Consider the following 18134-nt stretch of genomic DNA (forward strand, 5'->3'; position numbering starts at 1 on the left):
AAAAAATAATTTATGTTAACTTAATCTAAGATTTTAAAAACAAACATACATGCAATTGGGGAGAATAGCATTTTAAAAAATAATAATATTTCAGTATAAAAGTATGAAATATTCAATTACTCATTTAAAATATATTCCTTAAATGAGAGTTTTTTTTTTTTTAAATGAGTTCATACCTTAGTTGATATCTATTTACTTTCATTGCTTAAAAATAAAAAAGTGAGTTTGGTTGTATTGATTCAATTTCAATTCAAAACATTTTAAATTGAATGAGGATTATAAATGTAATTTTAAAAAATAATTTATGTTAACTTAATCTAAGATTTTAAAAACAAACATACATGCAATTGGGGAGAATAGTATTTTAGTAACCAATATACAATTAATACAAGACTATTATTATTTTGTAAATATTTATATATATAAATGGTTGGTAGGTAATAATTTTGTTTACTAAACTTAATCCATACAGCCACTATATAATTCAGTCTCAAGAGGCTACTATTTAAAAAAATGCTCAAAAAGTTTCATAAACAATTTATCAAATCTTATGTTGTTACTAGTATTTTTTTTATCAATTTTGTTAGGAACAGGGACGTATTCAATGCAGGGCTGAGGGGGAAATTTGAGGAAATGACCCCAAAAAGGGGGCTAAATGCGTACGGTGCGGGGCTATAATTTTTATAGCGCTGGTGACCCCCAAACAATTTTCTGCCGAAAATACCCCCGTTGCGTCACGCACCCTCCCGTTGTGTGACGCACCTGAGGGCATTGTGAAAAGTTCACAATGCCCTTACTATATAATAAAAAAAAACTCAGTTCTTTTCATTCTTTCTTTCTTCTTCTCTTTCTTCACTTCCCTTCTCCTCCTTCTCTCTAAAAAACCCAACCACCGACCGACGAAGACGACGGCGGAATCCATTCTATTCCTTCACAATGTCTCTTTCTGCTGCTACAGGTATTCTTCTCCTTCTTCATTTCTCTCTTTCCACGCTTTGTTTGTTAGGGTGTAGTGATTAGGGAATGAGTAGGTGGAATACCACCGTCGCGGCGGAAACTGGGTGCGTAACGCAGTTGCGTCACGTAGTTGCGTAACGCAGTTGCGTCACGTAGTTGCGTTACGCAGATGCGTAACGCACCCCATACACTTTACTTGCATTTCATTGTTATGGAGTCTCTCGATTGATACTATCATTTTTTCAATTGCAGCTGAAGTATTTGCTGACGTATTTGTTGTGTACAATGGAGAGTGGCAAATTGCAGCCAATGGTACCAGGTCTTTCTCTGCACAATCATGCAAAACCATGGATATACCTCAATGTACTACATTTGCTGAATTAGTTGATACAATCTATGAGACGATTAACGTGCAAAAGTCTGCATATGATTTAGTGATTAAAGTCATGTATGATCCTTCTGCAAAACTTCCCCCTGTTGTTATTGAGGGAGATAAAGATGTGGGCATGTATTTATCACGGTTGATATCGGGTCGAAGTTCGTCATCTTCGTCACCACTTTGTGTCTCATTAGTAGAGAAGTACCCAAGTCAAGATACTACACTACCAATCATTACTCAAAAAACTATACCCGACGTTGTTTCTCGAGTTGTTTCTCAACAGATTTTATTTGAAAGTGATAATGAAGGAGGAGGAGAAGAAGATGAACGGGCTCATCATGAACTGATTAATCATGAACGCGTTATTGACTTTAATTATGAACGGGTTAGTGATTTCCAAGCTACTACTAGTCCTGCATCAGCAGTTGCACGCACGCTGCACCGGTCAATACCTACACCAATCGGTACACCATCTAGTGCAAGAGCGTCAATGGGTACACTATCTAGTGCAAGAGCGTCAATGGGTACACCATCTAGTGCAAGAGCGTCAATGGGTACACCATCTAGTGCAAGAGCGTCAATGGGTACACCATCGACAGACCCTACAGATGTATCACCGACAGACGTATCACCGACAGACCCTTCATTTGCATTGGCGTTAACTAGTGAAACCGTATTGGAAGTCGGTACGTTATTTGATACTAAAAAAGAACTTCAACTGACGCTATATAAATATGCGATGACTTATCATTTTGAATTCAAAGTGAAAAAGTCTCGAAAACATCTTTGGTATGTGAAATGTATGGATGAGACATGCAAGTGGAGCTTACGTGCTGTGAAAGGTAAGTTTTCCGAGATGTTTGAGATTCGGAAATTCAATCGACAACACTCATGCTCAGTTTTGTCGAGGCCGGAAAAAAAAATGCAAACACCGGCATGGGTTATTGGGCAGTGCATGAAGGGTAAGTACATGGACCATCACCATAACCACTTGCCTAAAAAAATAATTGAAGACATGCAGTCAACTTATGGGATGTTTTTGACTTATAATAAGGCTTGGAGGGCAAGGGAAACGGCTTTAACGGCGGTGCGAGGAACGGTAGAGGATTCCTATGGAAAATTGCCTTCATACTTATACATGTTGGAGAAGAATAATCCGGGTACCATAACAGATATTCAGACAGACGAGCACGGTCACTTCAAATATATGTTCATGTCTCTAGGCCTTTCAATTAGGGGTTTCAAAGCCTTCTGACGTCCCGTATTGTGTGTTGATGCAAGTTTTCTCAAGCACAAGGTGGGAGGTCAACTATTGGTGGCTGTTGCGTTGGATGCCAATGAGCAACTGTATCCTGTTACATTCGGCGTTGTTGATTCAGAGAATAATAACTCGTGGACTTATTTTATGCAAAAACTTAGAGAAGCAACTGGATTAGTTGATGATCTCGTCTTCGTATCCGATAGACACCCAAGTATAGCCAATGCCTTGTGTGCTGTTTTTCCAGAAGCAGACCACGGTGCGTGCACATATCACATAAAGATGAATATTAATGCCAAATTCAAAACTGATAATTGTCATGTCGAGTTTGATTTGGCTTCTCGTGCGTACACTATCCCCCAATTTAATCGGTTTTTTGACAAGATCAGGGTTAAAGATCATAGGATTGCTGCCTATTTGGAAGAAATTGGGTTTCAAAGATGGAGTAGAGCATATTTCCCCGGTAAGCGATACAATCAACTCACAAGCAATTATGCAGAGAGTTTGAATAGTCAGTGCAGGGAAGCCAGAAAGTATCCAATTTCAGTAATGCTTGAGTCTTTAAGAACAACATTACAAGGGTGGTTTAATGATAGAAGAGAAAAAGCGTCCAACCACCAAGAATTTTTATCTCCAACGTATGAAAAGTTATTATGTGATGGTTTTGAGAAAGCAAGATTCTATACCGTATCATCCCTTAACCGATTTGAGTTGTATGTGCATGATAATGAGGCACATTATAAAGTCAATTTGAAGGACAAGGACTGCACTTGTAGGGTATTTGAAGTCTCCGGTCTTCCTTGTACACATGCACTGGCTGATGCCCGTCACAGGAATGTGGTTCCTTACGACTTATGCTCAAGGTATTTAATCGTTTTGAACCTATTTATTTAACCTATTTTTAATCGTTTTATTTTCCTTCTCATAGGTATTATACAACTGTATCTTGGTTGAATGCATATGCGGAGACATGTTATCCGGTTGGTGATGAAGAGAATTGGGATCTTCCCGATATTATCAAACAACGCGTGTGTCTAAAACCACCTGTGAAGGTTAAGAAAGGTCGGCCACAAACTAAACGTAGGACATCCCAAGGTGAGGTCCGTAAGGTCCCGAGACGATGCAGTTCATGTGCAGGTCTAGGACATAATAGAGCAACATGCAAAGCAGTGATGCCTGCACCGTCTACCGCAAGAGCAAGAGCATCATCTCAGCAGCATGAGCCCTCATCATCTCAGCAGCATGAGCCCTCATCATCTCAGCAGCATGTGCCATCATCATCTCAGCAGAATGAGCCATCATCATCTCAACTGTTAGTTGTTTTGGGAACTTCTGACTCTGGACGTCTTGTGTATGGCAAAACGGAATCAGGGTTGAGCAGAGGAAATCTTTGTTTATCTTCAAGAGGCAATGCCTTGTCAAATATAACAGGAATCATTTGGCACATCGGTAGCACAAACTCATCAAGATTAGCATAACATCCAGGATCGCAGTCATATACGTCTACGCGCCATTGCTGTAGACGGACAACACAAAGTATCCAGTGGACATCTTTGATGTTCAAAGGAATATATATATCATCGCATACTTTCCAACTATTCCTATAGTTGCTTTCATCGCCCAAGAAGTATTCGAAAAAGTTTTCAATGTCAAACTCAATACGACTTTTCTTAAACGCAGGGTACTCAGCAGTGAACCTGGTGTGGAGCCAACAATCTCCAATAAAGAAGTTCTTCTTATATGTCTTTGGATATACCCAAGCTCTTCTTCTCAGAATGAAGCAACCTGCATCGATTTCCTACACAAGAGAAAAACATTTAAAATACAATCTGCAAATCTAAAATTATTCTAAAATGAATATTACCTACATCATCAGTCAGTCAGGTGAACCTTTTTAGCATTCGGCGAAATAATGCCTTATCACCTAATATAGTATGGAGCTCAATTTTTGTTTTGTCAGTTTTTGGATCTTTAAGCCATGTTTGTAATTGATGAAGAAGTTGATCGTCATATTTTAGAAGTGGATTGACGGTGATAGGATCTTTTAACTTAGGCTGTTTCAGATTGGGGTCGGTGAAATCTGGATCATTCTTCGGCCTCCTATTCCTTCTCGTGACCAATATGACTTTCTTAGGAAGAGGAGGAGGAGTATTCACTATTTCCATTTCATCTTCGTCATTTTCGTCTTTCTTCTTCCCAACCTTCTTCCCCACCTTTTTCTGAAAAGTCTTTTGTATAGGTTTTCTCTTCACTTCTTTCTTCTCCACTTCTTCTTTCTTCTCCACTTGTTCTTTCTTCTCCACTTCTTCTTCAATCTCCCCTTCTTCAATCTCCACTTCTTCTTTCTTCTCCCCTTCTTCAATCTCCACTTCTTCTTTCTCATTCTCAACAACGGCCTCTTTCTCGACAACATTCTCTATCGGCGGATCCTCAACATTCTCATTCTCGACAACAGCCTCAACATTCTCTATCGGCGGATCCTCAACATTCTCATTCTCAATCTTCTTCTGCTCCAATTCAACATTGTCTTGCAAAATGGCTCCATTATTAACCTTCTCATTCTCCTTTTGCTCCTCTTCTTCATCGAGAATGTCATTCAGACCAATGGCATTCTCCTCTTCTTCGTCACGAATGTCATTCTGTTTTTCTTCCTCTTCTTCAACACGAATGTCATTCTGCTTTTCTTCCTCTTCTTCGTCACGAATGTCATTCAGACCGATGTCATTCTCCTTCTGCTCCTGCTACAAAAGTTAAAAGAATTTATATACAGGATGCGTCAAGTAGCTGCGTCAAGCAGCTGCGTCAAGCAGCTTGCGTCAAGCAGCTGCATCAAGACATTAAAAAACAGAAAGCTCTAACAGAATTACCTGGTTGGTGTCATGGCTGGCGAACTGGTTGCTTAGACTGAGAATCATCTTTTCAAACCTCGTAAAGTAGTTTTGTTGATTCAATTTGATGTCTCTTATATCTCTCTTGATCTCTTCGACATCTTTCTTTATCTCTTCGACATCCTTCTTTATCACTTCGGCATCCTTTATCTGAACATGAGATGCCGGTGCCGGTTCACGTGCAGGTGATGATGGAGGTGTTGAAGTTGTGGACGGGGGACTCATGTTACGCAGGCTACGACGCTTGATGGCTGCTTTGCTGGGGGGGGATATATCATCATATTCAACATTTCTCTTCCTCTTGGAAGGTTGGACAGTAGTAGGTTCTTCATCAACATCTTCATCATCATCATCTTCAGCAACATCTTCATCAACCTTTCTCTTTTTTCCCCCATCAGTAACTCCCTCAAACAAATCATCGTATGAATTGTTAATGTGTTCAAAATCCTCCCCACTGTACAAACACGTCTCCTCGGAGGACTCTTCCATCTTAGAAAACACAGCGCTGTTAAAGGCATATTGCATCTCCTGAAATGTATTCTTCCTTTTCGATTGATACAACAGTATCCTTGGGCGAAAAGGGCCATCAACGTCTTTCCTTGTGGCGAATTTAGGGACCAAGTTTTGAATGATCTCATAGCTCCACACTTGTAGTGCTAGTACAAACCCATACACGTTATAAGCAAAAGATTTAGTAACTCCACTCCCTTTCCTGGACATATATACGGACCTGTGGTGTTTCATGTCCTGGTCAAGACCCCTCATGGTGAATCTAAAGGACACCTTCCCCCATGGAAATCCGAGGAAATCTTCAACATCTTCAACCATATGGATGATTTTGAGATTTAAAAGCCGTTTTGGGTCATATGAGAAGGGGTACTGGTTAATCAAGCAGATCAACCCGATCTTCCATGCGTCTTCCTTATCGGTGCATTTCATGAAAATAGATTCCAAATCCATCATTCGAATTGACGTATTCCTTTTGAAATATTTTATCAGCAAGGGTGGACAACCTCGGCATTCATCTTTGTATTCAGGCAATCTGTCGAAGTTGAGGTCTGTAATCAATGCGTACTCTTTCAGACCAAAAGTATATTCCTCCCCATTAAAGTTGAAAATCATCATATTCAAATTGGCCTTCACCTTCCGAACCAGCAACTGATGTAAAATGGTCCCTGAGAACAACAAGTCTGGGACTCCTCTCAATAAATACTGAAATTGGGAATTTAGAGCCCTCTCCATAAGACTCAACGCTTCAAACCTATCAGATACTTTTTTCAAGGCTAGGACAAATTTCAATGAAATCCTACCAGGAAAATCATAAACCGTGAAGTCTTCCATCTACAAAAGGGAAAAGAAAAACAACAATGTTTGTGAAAACATTTCACAACAAATATAAACAAACGAGAAGAAAAGCAACTGTCAAAATAGCTAGAAACAACTGTCAGATGCGTCAAGCAGCTGCTTGACGCAGCTGCTTGACGCAACTGCTTGACGCAACCGCAAGAAGCAACCCAACCCATAAACCGTGCATGAACCATTTGAAATCAAGAAGCATCCTACCCTACCCTAATCCCTAACATAAAACATGCATGAACCGTTTGAAAGCAGAAAGCAACCTACCCTAAAACCCTAACATAAAACATGCATGAACTATTTGAAAGCAAGAAGCAACCCTAAAAACCTAACATAAAACATGCATGAACCATTTGCAAGCATGAAGCAACCCTAAACCCTAACATAAACCATGAATGAACCATTTGCAAACAAGAAGCAACAACCCTAAAACCTAACATGAACATAAACAAACATAACTAAAACTAACCTCATGAAGTCAATGAATGAACGAGAAGATGAAGACGAAGACGAGCAGGAAAAGACGTAGAGGCAGGTGCGTCGTCGAGGCAGGTGCGTCGTCGGGTGCGAGAGAGAGAGCCTGAATAGTGGTCGAGGCTTATTTGGGTTTTTATATAAAATAAAAATAAATGTGACGCATCGTATCCTACTTGACGCATCCGAGTTGACGCATCGGAGTTGACGCATCCGAGTTGACGCATCGGAGTTGACGCATCCGAGTTGACGCATCGGAGTTGACGCATCCATGTTGACGCATCCATGTTGACGCATCCATCTTGACGCATCCATCTTGACGCATCCATCTTGACGCATCCATCTTGAAGCATCCATCTTGACGCATCCATCTTGACGCATCCATGTTGACGCATCCGAGATGACGCATCCATCTTGACGCATCCTATGTGACGCATCCTACCAAACAAACAACCTGCATTCAACGAATCAGCGAATCAATGAGGAACGTTCTGTAAAGGAAATATACACGAACTGAATAGGAAATCGAAACAAACAATAACGAAATAAACACAAAATATAGTGGAATGGTCGAATGAAATGTCAATTTGTTCGAAATCCTAAGCGCTGTGCAAACTCGTCTCCATTGGATGTTCTTCGAAGCTATAGGCCGTTGAATATGGTGCCATGGTCGACGGTGCCTCTTCGATTCGTTCTTCATCGCTGAAAAAGAAGAGAAAATCTCCTCCGCCACCATTAGGGTTTCACGGCGGAGCGGAGAAGACGGGGAAGAAAGGCTGGATGAGAGAGAAAATGAAACGAAAATGAAAAAAAATTAAGTATTTATAGGGTTCAGGGTGCGTCACGCATCTGGAGGGTGCGTGACGCATGGGTAAAATGGTCATTAAAAAATTTGGGGGTCACCAGCGCTATAAAAAATAGGGAGCCGCACCAAACGCATTTAGCCCCTATTTTGGGGTCATTTCCTCAAATTTCCCGGCTGAAGCCATTTTATTCCCTTAAAAGTGACTTGCTGGTTGGTATAGGTGTCACACTCCCATTGGTTACTTCTACCTTCACCGCAAGACAAAACCTACTCTTCACTTGTTTTCTTCAAAATACACTTTTATTAATAATATATAAATACATACATTAACATTAATTATTATTACTATAGTTAATATGAGATTATTTTAAAAAAATTATAATGTTTAAATTTGATTTTTTTTAAAACTTATATCATTTAAATAATTAATAGTTAAAATATTAAAATAATTTGTTTTTTTTACTATATCAATTACCCTATTAATAAAATATATTGATGGGATTCTTCTTCTAACTTAGTGATAGAAATATGTGATATTTTGGGTATATCTATGTTAAAAAAATAGTAACGGTGAAAAAGGGATTTGATACATAATTTAAAAATAAAAAATTAATTCACTATTTATTTATTTAATTATTAAAAAATGAATAAAACTTACGTTTATTCACTGCTTTATTCATAAATTTTCTGTCATTTTCTTAAACCTATCTAAGATATTTTTTAAGTCTACCTTAACACAAATTCCTGGATCCGTCCCTGGTTAAGAAGGACGGTAAAAAAAAAAAAAAAAAAAAAAAAAAAAAAAAAAACAATGATAGTAATAATAATAAAATAAAAAAAACATATCATCATGATAAAATTTAACTATGTTCACACTGTATAAATAATATTATAAAGAAAATCATAAAAAATATTCATCAAATAGTAATATAGCTATAGTACTGGTTTATATAATATTCAATCCCTAACATATACTATATTGGATCGAAAATGATGCATTCGAAACAAACACTATAATCTTATAAAATGTCCGATTGCATATTTAAATAAGTCTTAATTAGTTAAATATGAATATATCTCATTAAAAAATTTCTAAAACATCTAAAATATTATTACCATATTTTTCTTGCTATGTTATCGTAACAAAATATTTATTTTTCTAGCAAAATAAAAAAATAATATTGTTTACTTTTGTTTAATATTTTATTTCCTTATTGTATTTAAACTTTGAATACTCCTCCTTTAAGGGTGCCAAAATCCATTACATCAAATTCAGTAGTATTAACACAAGCTCATAAAGCCAAGGTAAATTTAGAATCAAGGTCCTCCTTCAATTTGCAAGGCAAATTATTAAACTCACAAATGTATTAATTATAGTTCATGTGTAAGTAATTACTTAGATATAAAAATTAGGTTATACTAAAAATCCTCAATGAACATGACACCTATCAAATAAAGGGAACCATGAGTTATAACTTTTTGAAATAAGAAGGGTTTGAGAGAGGAAGATTCCAAAATATAACAAGGGTTTTTCTTTTCACAAGTCATTTTGTTTATTTCATTACGAATATGGCAACTCGGATCAGTGTCGAAGATGATTTACATGCAATGAATTTGTCTCTTGAAGTTAGTTTGTTCATTGAAATATTTAACTCATGATTATATGTATGCTGGCAAATATTGTTTCATTTGGACAACTGGATCAAATTTCTTGTTGGACGCAGTAAAATACGAACTATTTGTCATATTGGAGTTATATTTTCCCTTTGATCTTCTGAAATATTTAACCTCTCTCAAGATTTTTGAATGTCCATACACAATATAATGAGATGATACCTAAGCAGGTAGATGAATTAATAATATATTAAAATTGTACTACCAGACAGAAGTTAAGTCGGTTGTCTATTAATTGCATTGTAATGATTTAGGAAGTCCCACATTGGGAAGGGAAAGCAGAAGAGAGATTGAAAGGCAATTATAAAAGGCAGCAGACATGCAACTTTAAAATCACTTACCTGGACGGGATCAATGGGCGATCAAGAAGGCCCATGGTCTAGATTCACGGTTTCCATTGCACTTTGGTGATGCGTTTTTCTAAGGTCAGCCCAAGGGTTGAGCCTACGTCATAATTTGTGTCAGAGGGGGCCTGCGTCCGCGCGGCCCCTACCAATTTTTAGTTTGAATTTATATTCTAGATCAACTATTTACCTATTCAAACCCTATTTTCATGATAATTAATAAATAAAAAATATTTTAAATAATTATTATATTTAAAGTAAAAATATTTGCTTAATTGTTTAATAAATATTACAATATTTTTTATATATTGGTATTATTTTATGAAAATAATTATTTTTAATTGATTTATTTAGTAAAAATAAAAATGTAATCATGAGTTTGAATAAAAGATTTAATTTTTTTAACATGTAACATGAGAAGTTTGAATAACCAATTTTAAGCTAATCATTGGATTCCTTTACTGGACAGTTCTCTTGTTCTTCTTATAGCAAGAGGAGGAGAAGCTTCATGGTAAGGAGAACACACAAGATTTCAATCAACCCTTTTTATCCTTTTCAAGACATATATGGGTATCTTACACTTTTAGCATATATATATATATATATATATATATATATATATATATATATATATATATATATATATATATATATATATATATATATATATATATATATATATATATATATATATATATATATATATATATATATATATATATATATATATATATATATATATATATATATATATATATATATATATTCCCAACCAAACATTTCTTCAATCTTTCGAATCCAATAAACATTTCTTCAATCTTTCGAATCCAACAAGGCTGATCTAAATTTAACATATTAATTTATTATTATTATTTGCTTTGTAAACAATACTAATTGATATATAGGAATGTTTTAAAATTGACAATTTCTTTAGGAAGTATTTGTTTAATGTTTCTCTTTTGCTTTAATTTCATTGCCCGAAGAATCCAATGTTCTTGATTCAAGATACTCTTAAGAAAATGACAATTTATTGGAAGAGATTATAAGAGAAAGATATTAAAAAAAGAAACAAATTAAACAGAATGGTCTGAATAAATGAAGTAAGAAAGAAAAGCACATATATATAATACAGTACAATGAACATTATCAATGTAACCTAATCTAATATAAATAAAGAAATAGCCTGCCAAGGTTTGGTTTGGATTGTGAATTAAATATGATTTAATGTTTTAGGCAAAAACAAGTAGAGATTGATAGATAGATAGATAGATAATGAAAGTGGTCTCTTAACTGACATAAGGAGGGTCTGTGAATGCCCATTCAAACACTTGTTCGTATTGCGCCGCAGCATTGTCCCACGAGCAATCCCTTGCCATTCCCCGCCTAATTAACCCCTCCCATGACAACTTATACTCTCTGTATGTCTTCATTGCCACTCTTAAAGCCTTGCAAACAAACAACCAATCATTTGCTCAAATAGTAATAATATTAAAACTTATATATTTTAAAAAAGGCATAGGCATAGATTATACAATAATACCTCCAACATCTTTTCTTGAGATAGAGGGGAGAAAGCCCACCTGTATATCAGATTTTATTATATAACATCATTTACTACTTACTGTCACTGCTAAATCAGGATATAAAAATAACAATAACATTCAATCCCATACCCATTGCCTTTCCCATCTTCTTCAGCATATGGATTAAATGTTTGTACTGTGTCCTGAACAAAATAATGCAGCAATAATCAAACTAACAAAGGATGATAGATTACATAGATAGATAAATAGATAACCAGAGATGTTACTTACTCTGAGCCCTCCTGTGGCATGAACCACAGGTATTGTTCCATATCTCATAGCATACAACTGATTAAGACCACACGGTTCAAATCTTGATGGCATTAGCAATATGTCGCACCTGCATACGTTTTTAGAAATTCAGGAAAAATAAAAGACTTGTATTATCATATCCACTTCCCTCTTCCTCTTACCCTGCTGTGATCCTATGTGACACGGGCACATTAAACCCAACCCATCCACGGAATTTATCTTTATAGGATGACTCTGTGATCCTCATCCAGTCTTCATAATGTTTATCCCCGGAGCCCAGCATTACCTTCATGCATACACACATCCTTATGGCAGTGCCAATTATTTCCAAATATATTAAATTCCATAAATAAAAATACTCTCTATGTTTGGTTCAGGCTGAATTGGAATTTGAGACTCCAACTCCTTTGTAATTTGTTTGATGACTTAAATTAAGGATTTTGAAGTTGTAATTATTTTTTTCTTTTTTTCAAACATAAGTAATTCAATTCCAATTATACAGATCTAAACATAGCCTAATGGATTTTGCATCCAAGTTACACCCTTTTTTGAACTTCCAAACATTCAAGAGAAATGCTTGGGAATATACTTACAAATTGAACATCATCTTTAAGAAGTTCTGGAATTGCATGCAGAATTATATCAATTCCTTTTTGATAGTCCAGTCTCCCAATGAAACCAATCTGAATATGTCAATCTATTAGTAAAAAAGAAGAAAAAAAAACATACAGGAACTTGCATATAGTAACATGAATTATCTCTTAGACTCTTACCATCGGACAATCAGACCTAACGGGAAGGCCCAACTCCTCTTGCAAAGCAGCCTTGCATTTAGCCTGCACAAACAAACAAATGACTTGTATTTTAGGGAATAATAATATCTTCCTACATGAATGACTGAATGTTAGAAGATGATGAAACAACCTTTCCAGACAAATCATCTATGGAATATGCAGAAGCAATATGTTCATCAGATGAAGGATTCCAATCTTCAATGTCAATGCCATTTGTGATCCCTGAACAATGACCATTAGCAAGTTGGCTAAGAACAATTAAGAAGTTAGTTAATTATACATAACATGTTCAAATAAATTTCGAAATAGAAACCATTGATGACAATCTCTCGACTTTTTAGCAATTCTTGCAGTCCACATCCACCCTCAACTGTGGTTATCTCCCAGGAATACCCCTACCAAACAATAGTGGACAATTCAACATTTGAAGTAATGAAACTCATGAAGAAAATTTAGAAGCTAATGCTAAATCTAGATTTAAACTCAGTTTCCCTTCATTATTGTAGTAAAGAGAAACAGAATTTCATTATCAAAGAGTATTTGAATGTAGAATGTTGAACAATAGAGAAGACAACTGAATGAGAAACAAATGTAATGTTGAACAACCTTACTAACTGTGAGTATTCTATCAGACGTCACAATTGCACCTTTCAATACATTTACAGCTTCACCAGTGTCTAAGGCATGCGTTCTTGCCCATGTTGGAAATACCCATCCCAGTGCTCCATACCATTCAGATGGTAGTCCCAAATTTTGGTAGCATACTGCAGGCTCCACACCCTGGTATTCGAAGTAAATAATAGAAAGTTATCATGTTTGTTTGTCAAGTATTTTAATATTGACTTAAATATGACAACTGGACAACTTAACCTCCATTGTAAAGTAGACTTTATGTACTTTCCTCACATTAGTTACACATTTAATTATTAAATCAACTTACATATTAAGTACTTCAAATTCATTTGGTTTATTTAACATTTATTTTTCATACACTTAACTATTCGACACTTAATTTCAGTTGTTTCAAAGCACCCTATGTATATAAGATGACATGTCAGAACCATGTTTTTTATTAAAGAAAAACTATATCTTCAGTCCATAAACCAATTTGTAGTCAATTTAATATCTAGAGCATTGATTCAAAATTCCTAACCAATTTCAAAAGATGGTCTTAAGTTCATTTTAACTATATTTTTCAAAACCCAATCCATTTCGAAGTTCCTTACCTGGTGTGCTATATTGTGTATGATAACAATACTGCGAGCAGCTTTGTAAACTCCATAGGGGCGATATTTTGCTGCCAAAAGACTGAACCAAGAATAGGTACGGCTTAGAACATATTTGAGTTTCATAGTTAAAAGTTAAATAATCAATTTTCAACAACAAACATGAGAAAACTAAAAATCCACAACATGATGTAAAGGTGATACTTACACTGGGACAAGACCTGCATGCCAATCATTTGCAAGGAACAAACATTTTTCTCCATAGGTATATCCTCCCAATGGAAGCAATAAAGGAGCTTCACATGCTGCGTGACAAAGCAAGGCAAACCTGAACTAAAAAGAAAAAGAAAGAAGCATTTAGAATTTAATTAGATAGATACTGATTTTGACATATCATATATTTTCATTTCATAGAACAAGTAATAAATGAATTGAGATAAAAACATTCTTTAGATTCGCCAAATTCAGCTTAAAATGAGAGTATTCATTGTTCATACCTGGTTATCACCAAAAGCACCATGTGTGTCACCATATGGATTTCCTGGACGTTGATATGCGGAATGGTCTATGAATACCTATACACCAGATCAAAGGATTGAATATGCTGCAGGCTTCCAGCTGCATAAATTTAGAGTGAGTAAAATATATATTGAAGTTTCCTTACCCAATCAACTCCAGCCCTGTACTCATGAAAGTATCCAACCTCCTGTGCACCTCCAAAGCAAAAGACATTGGTGCGGATGTTAAGGTCAGATGCACCAGAAAACTTTTTATCTGAAGGACTACCATGCAAATATCTGGGAGAGATGACCATTACGCGATGCCCACGAGCAGCCAGTGCAATCGGCAATGAACCACAGACATCTCCTAAGCCTCCCGTCTTGGAGTATGGTGCTGCCTCAGATGTGACAAAAACAATGTTATGAGTTACTTTCTTTACAGAATCGTCTTCCTTTTCAATATCCTTAATCAATTCTAGAGACTCATGACCTGCAATCCATGTTAGAACACACATTAGTCAAGATCAAGCATGAACAATCCAAATTACTCCACATTAGAGCACAAAGACCTATCTGAAATTTTTTCATAATCTAACGAGATTTCCCTTCTACAACTTCCATATTTGGAAACAGTATGTAGTGGAGACATTATTTTCAATACATCTCCAATATCTATAAACCCCTAGAAATTAATTAACTAACGTACGAAGTACATTTGCACATACATGCACAATTCCATCTCGAAATAAAATGAACATAGCAAATTCTCGGAAGAAGATGAATACCTAAGTCGATAAAACCAGAGCTGTCCTTCTCAGGATCAAGCAACACATCTTTCTCCTCCTCCACCTGATCAGACTCAATATCTTCCACGATAGAAGACCACTCCTTAGCGCTCGAAATTCCATCGTTTCTTCCATCGGCAGCCACTGATCTTGCGGCCGTTATCGAAAATGATTTTCCAATCCCTTGCCTCGATAGAATCGAAGCAGAAACTTGCTTGATCAACCTTGACTTGGGAGAAAGCTTGGCGAAATTCAGCAAGGAGTTACCGGATACTAATGGCGCAGCAGTTGGAAGAGTATCCATCGATTGATAGATAATAGGGTGGGAGAGAGAGAAGAAATTTGTGTGTAGAGAGAGAAAGAGGAAGTAGTAGAAGATAAGCAAGGAGGCCCGATGAGAGAGAGAGCGGGAAAAATGAAAGAAAAGGTGAAAGCAGGTTTTTGGCAGTTGACACTTGTGGAATGGGATTTGGCTGCAATCGGTGGTGTTCACACAATCACATGCTACATGTTACATTAAAATATCTTTTTATTTTTTTATTATTATTATCATCATCACTGGGGCCTCCCACACCCGATCCGAGCACTTGGTAAAAATAATTTGAAGAGCTTTCTAGATAAATAAAATTTGTTATTAATTTCATTCATTATATACAATTTTATTTATTTTTCTTTAACAAACACATTTTATAGACCCAACATATATACCTTTTATTAAGTTATATATATAATAAAATATAAACACAATAATACATGTCCAAATCACATAATTAACAATTTAATAATGCCTTTAAAACCATAAATAAATTAAACCAACAATAATAATACAAACTTTAAAGGACCATGACACAACAGTGGAAGCATGATTATTATTATTATTATGTTTTTCTTAGCAGTGATAAATAATTTATTAATTACTGTAGTTCATCACCAACCATAACCTCCAAAAGGCAAGGACGGGTCATCAGGTTCATGTCTGTATGATCCAGAAGCCCATTTAGTGTGAGGTTTTGGGCTTAGAATTCTATGGGCCTGAAATGCGTTAGTAGTCCCACCTCCCGAACTGGACGAGTCACATCTGAAAGATGGGCCTCTCTTGGTGGACGAGTTCCACTGAGACTGGGCCATAGGTGGGCGAGGATTGGTGCTTTGGGTCCTAACTTTGGCTTCTGCTGATTTCGTTGGGGTCATGTAGCTCGGGATTCCGTCTCGTTTCCGAGCCTCATCCGGACCTCCTCCTGTGAACCGGCCCGAGTTGATGTTATCCAACCCTAATTTGTCGGGGTTGTTGGGGCTTTTTGGAACATGGTGGTATGGTTGTGAGGCCATCCATTGCTCTAGCCAATTCCATCCCCATTGTGATTTTTCTTTCCCATTATTTAAATGATAATCATGTTGTAGTGGATGCTGAATCATATATATTATTAATCAAATTAAATTGAATTGAATTGAATTCATAAAATGAAAGGGATTTGAAATGAACCTGGTCAACAATTTCATGATGTTGATCAGTGATCCTCTGTGGTTGTCTCCACCTTATAAATTCCTGTCGTGGTTCAATCTGATGATCATCATGAACCTTAATGTGATTGAGCCCGAGCCTACGAGCTCTAACCCTAGCTTGAACCCGCACCAGTGCTTGCATACATCGCATTGTCATTTGAGCTTGCTTTCTAACGTTATGCCCTCGCACAAGTGCTTGTAACCTAACCAATCCTTTCAGCGCGCGCAAAGCTCTGCGTGCCTGCAATCAAACTAATTACAATCTGCAATGTCTTAATTTGATTCATCATAATTAGAGATTGAGAAGTTTACATACGAGATATCCTCTATAGAACGATTGAATCAGAGTGGCGGCTCTTTCTTCCTTAGAATGTCTTCCGAATCCTCCGGCGAGACGGACAACCTTGGCAGCTGCCTGAGCTGCGGCAACTGCGGCCTCAGCTGCAGCGGCAGTAGCAACTGCAACTGCCATCGCATGCATTTTATCATCGGTAGTCACCGGAGTCGACACGCTACTGTCATCATTGCCGGTGATGTCCGGCGAACTCTCCTCAGGGAAATGCTCGAACGACACAACCTCCGGCTCCGCAGCTTGCTGCTGCTGCTGCTTCCATTTGATCTCCTGATCTCTCTGAAAGATGAGTAATCGTGATTGAGACGAAAGAAGGATATCGATTTGAAAGCAAACAAAGAAGCTATGAATCAAATAATCTTAATTCGAGTGTGAATTCTGCTAAAAAGACGGCGAGGACTGACCTTCACCGGCAATTCCTTGGTGGAGGAACTGGACGGTCTGAATACTTTCTTAACCGTGTTAAACCAGCCACCATTCTTCTTCCTCATTGCTCTGTCCGTGAAGGAATTAACGATCAGATAGATAAAAGAGCAAATTATACAAACCTAGCTAGCTAATTAAGATTCATATAAAGAAGAGAAGAGATGAGATTACAATGTCTTGAGAGTTTGACCTGATTTCCAGAAATTAGGGTTCCATGATTAACGCCGATCTTCTCTTTCACCTAAATTTCTATTGAAGTTCTAGAGAAAGAGGATGTAGTACAAGTAAATGTTGAGGATTAAGCCTCCTCACGGGTATTAGTACTGTTAGATTGAGAGCTGAAATTTCGCTACACCCAATAGAATATTGACACGTACGTTCCACCGCAATCTAGTTAATAATACTCTAAAGTCTAAACATACTTATAAATCATTGTGCTTAAGATTAGTTCCTTTGGATGAATTAATAATATATAGGAATTTTGAGCCCTAAACCCAAAATAGCCATGTAGACTTAATTTATTAAACATGTAATTTCTTGCTTCTTTAAATAAAAGACAGACCGAATATAAACTATAT

The 18134-nt window shown here is 36.5% G+C and overlaps 3 protein-coding genes and 1 non-coding gene across 5 annotated transcripts; 1 reads left to right on the forward strand and 3 right to left on the reverse strand.

Moving 5' to 3' along the window:
* Positions 1-3900: 3900 nt before the first annotated feature.
* LOC124929025 lies at positions 3901-10167 on the reverse strand. Its single transcript, XM_047469281.1, has 9 exons — positions 10133-10167; positions 7929-8088; positions 6496-6823; positions 5895-6138; positions 5618-5741; positions 5260-5335; positions 4964-5172; positions 4511-4813; positions 3901-4392 (listed from the first exon to the last, which is right to left on the reverse strand). Exons 1-9 carry the CDS (start codon positions 10165-10167, stop codon positions 3901-3903), a joined length of 1971 nt encoding a protein of 656 aa, XP_047325237.1.
* LOC124933237 lies at positions 10125-10284 on the forward strand. The gene has a single exon (XR_007098935.1). It is a non-coding gene; the product is annotated as a U1 spliceosomal RNA (small nuclear RNA).
* Positions 10285-11231: 947 nt separating this feature from the next.
* Positions 11232-15740, reverse strand: LOC124929454 (soluble starch synthase 1, chloroplastic/amyloplastic-like). Its single transcript, XM_047469815.1, has 15 exons — positions 15276-15740; positions 14655-14980; positions 14488-14565; positions 14199-14323; positions 13991-14072; positions 13371-13544; positions 13078-13159; positions 12895-12986; positions 12744-12806; positions 12564-12653; positions 12132-12256; positions 11950-12058; positions 11809-11861; positions 11676-11715; positions 11232-11580 (listed from the first exon to the last, which is right to left on the reverse strand). The coding sequence occupies exons 1-15, from the start codon at positions 15577-15579 to the stop codon at positions 11422-11424; spliced, it is 1902 nt and encodes a 633-aa protein (XP_047325771.1). The 5' UTR covers positions 15580-15740; the 3' UTR covers positions 11232-11421.
* Positions 15741-16037: 297 nt separating this feature from the next.
* Positions 16038-17881, reverse strand: LOC124931274 (protein IQ-DOMAIN 21). Of its 2 annotated transcripts, none has more exons than XM_047471707.1 (5): positions 17728-17881; positions 17535-17625; positions 17095-17409; positions 16759-17019; positions 16038-16682 (listed from the first exon to the last, which is right to left on the reverse strand). In XM_047471707.1, exons 2-5 carry the CDS (start codon positions 17619-17621, stop codon positions 16203-16205), a joined length of 1143 nt encoding a protein of 380 aa, XP_047327663.1. In that variant the 5' UTR covers positions 17622-17625; positions 17728-17881; the 3' UTR covers positions 16038-16202. The 2 variants fall into 2 exon arrangements, with proteins under 2 accessions (XP_047327663.1, XP_047327662.1); XM_047471706.1 differs by having other exon boundaries at positions 17747-17857.
* Between the last annotated feature and the right edge of the window lie 253 nt (positions 17882-18134).

Source organism: Impatiens glandulifera, chromosome 3, assembly GCF_907164915.1.
Source record: "Impatiens glandulifera chromosome 3, dImpGla2.1, whole genome shotgun sequence".
NCBI lineage: Eukaryota > Viridiplantae > Streptophyta > Magnoliopsida > Ericales > Balsaminaceae > Impatiens > Impatiens glandulifera.

Coding starts and splice junctions, on each gene's coding strand:
- LOC124929025 (XM_047469281.1), bottom strand. CDS start 10,167: ATGGGCCTTCTTGATCGCCCATTGATCCCGTCCAG. Junction 8,089..10,132: donor CGCCCATTGATCCCGTCCAG/GTAAGTGATTTT, acceptor TCTCTCATCCAG/CCTTTCTTCCCCGTCTTCTC. Junction 5,336..5,617: donor TTCAGATAAAGGATGCCGAA/GTGATAAAGAAG, acceptor TAACTTTTGTAG/CAGGAGCAGAAGGAGAATGA.
- LOC124929454 (XM_047469815.1), bottom strand. CDS start 15,579: ATGGATACTCTTCCAACTGCTGCGCCATTAGTATCCGGTAACTCCTTG. Junction 14,566..14,654: donor ACAGGGCTGGAGTTGATTGG/GTAAGGAAACTT, acceptor TCTGGTGTATAG/GTATTCATAGACCATTCCGC. Junction 11,716..11,808: donor GAAGATGGGAAAGGCAATGG/GTATGGGATTGA, acceptor TCTGATATACAG/GTGGGCTTTCTCCCCTCTAT.
- LOC124931274 (XM_047471707.1), bottom strand. CDS start 17,621: ATGAGGAAGAAGAATGGTGGCTGGTTTAACACGGTTAAGAAAGTATTC. Junction 17,410..17,534: donor CCAAGGAATTGCCGGTGAAG/GTCAGTCCTCGC, acceptor CTCATCTTTCAG/AGAGATCAGGAGATCAAATG. Junction 16,683..16,758: donor ATCATGAAATTGTTGACCAG/GTTCATTTCAAA, acceptor TATATGATTCAG/CATCCACTACAACATGATTA.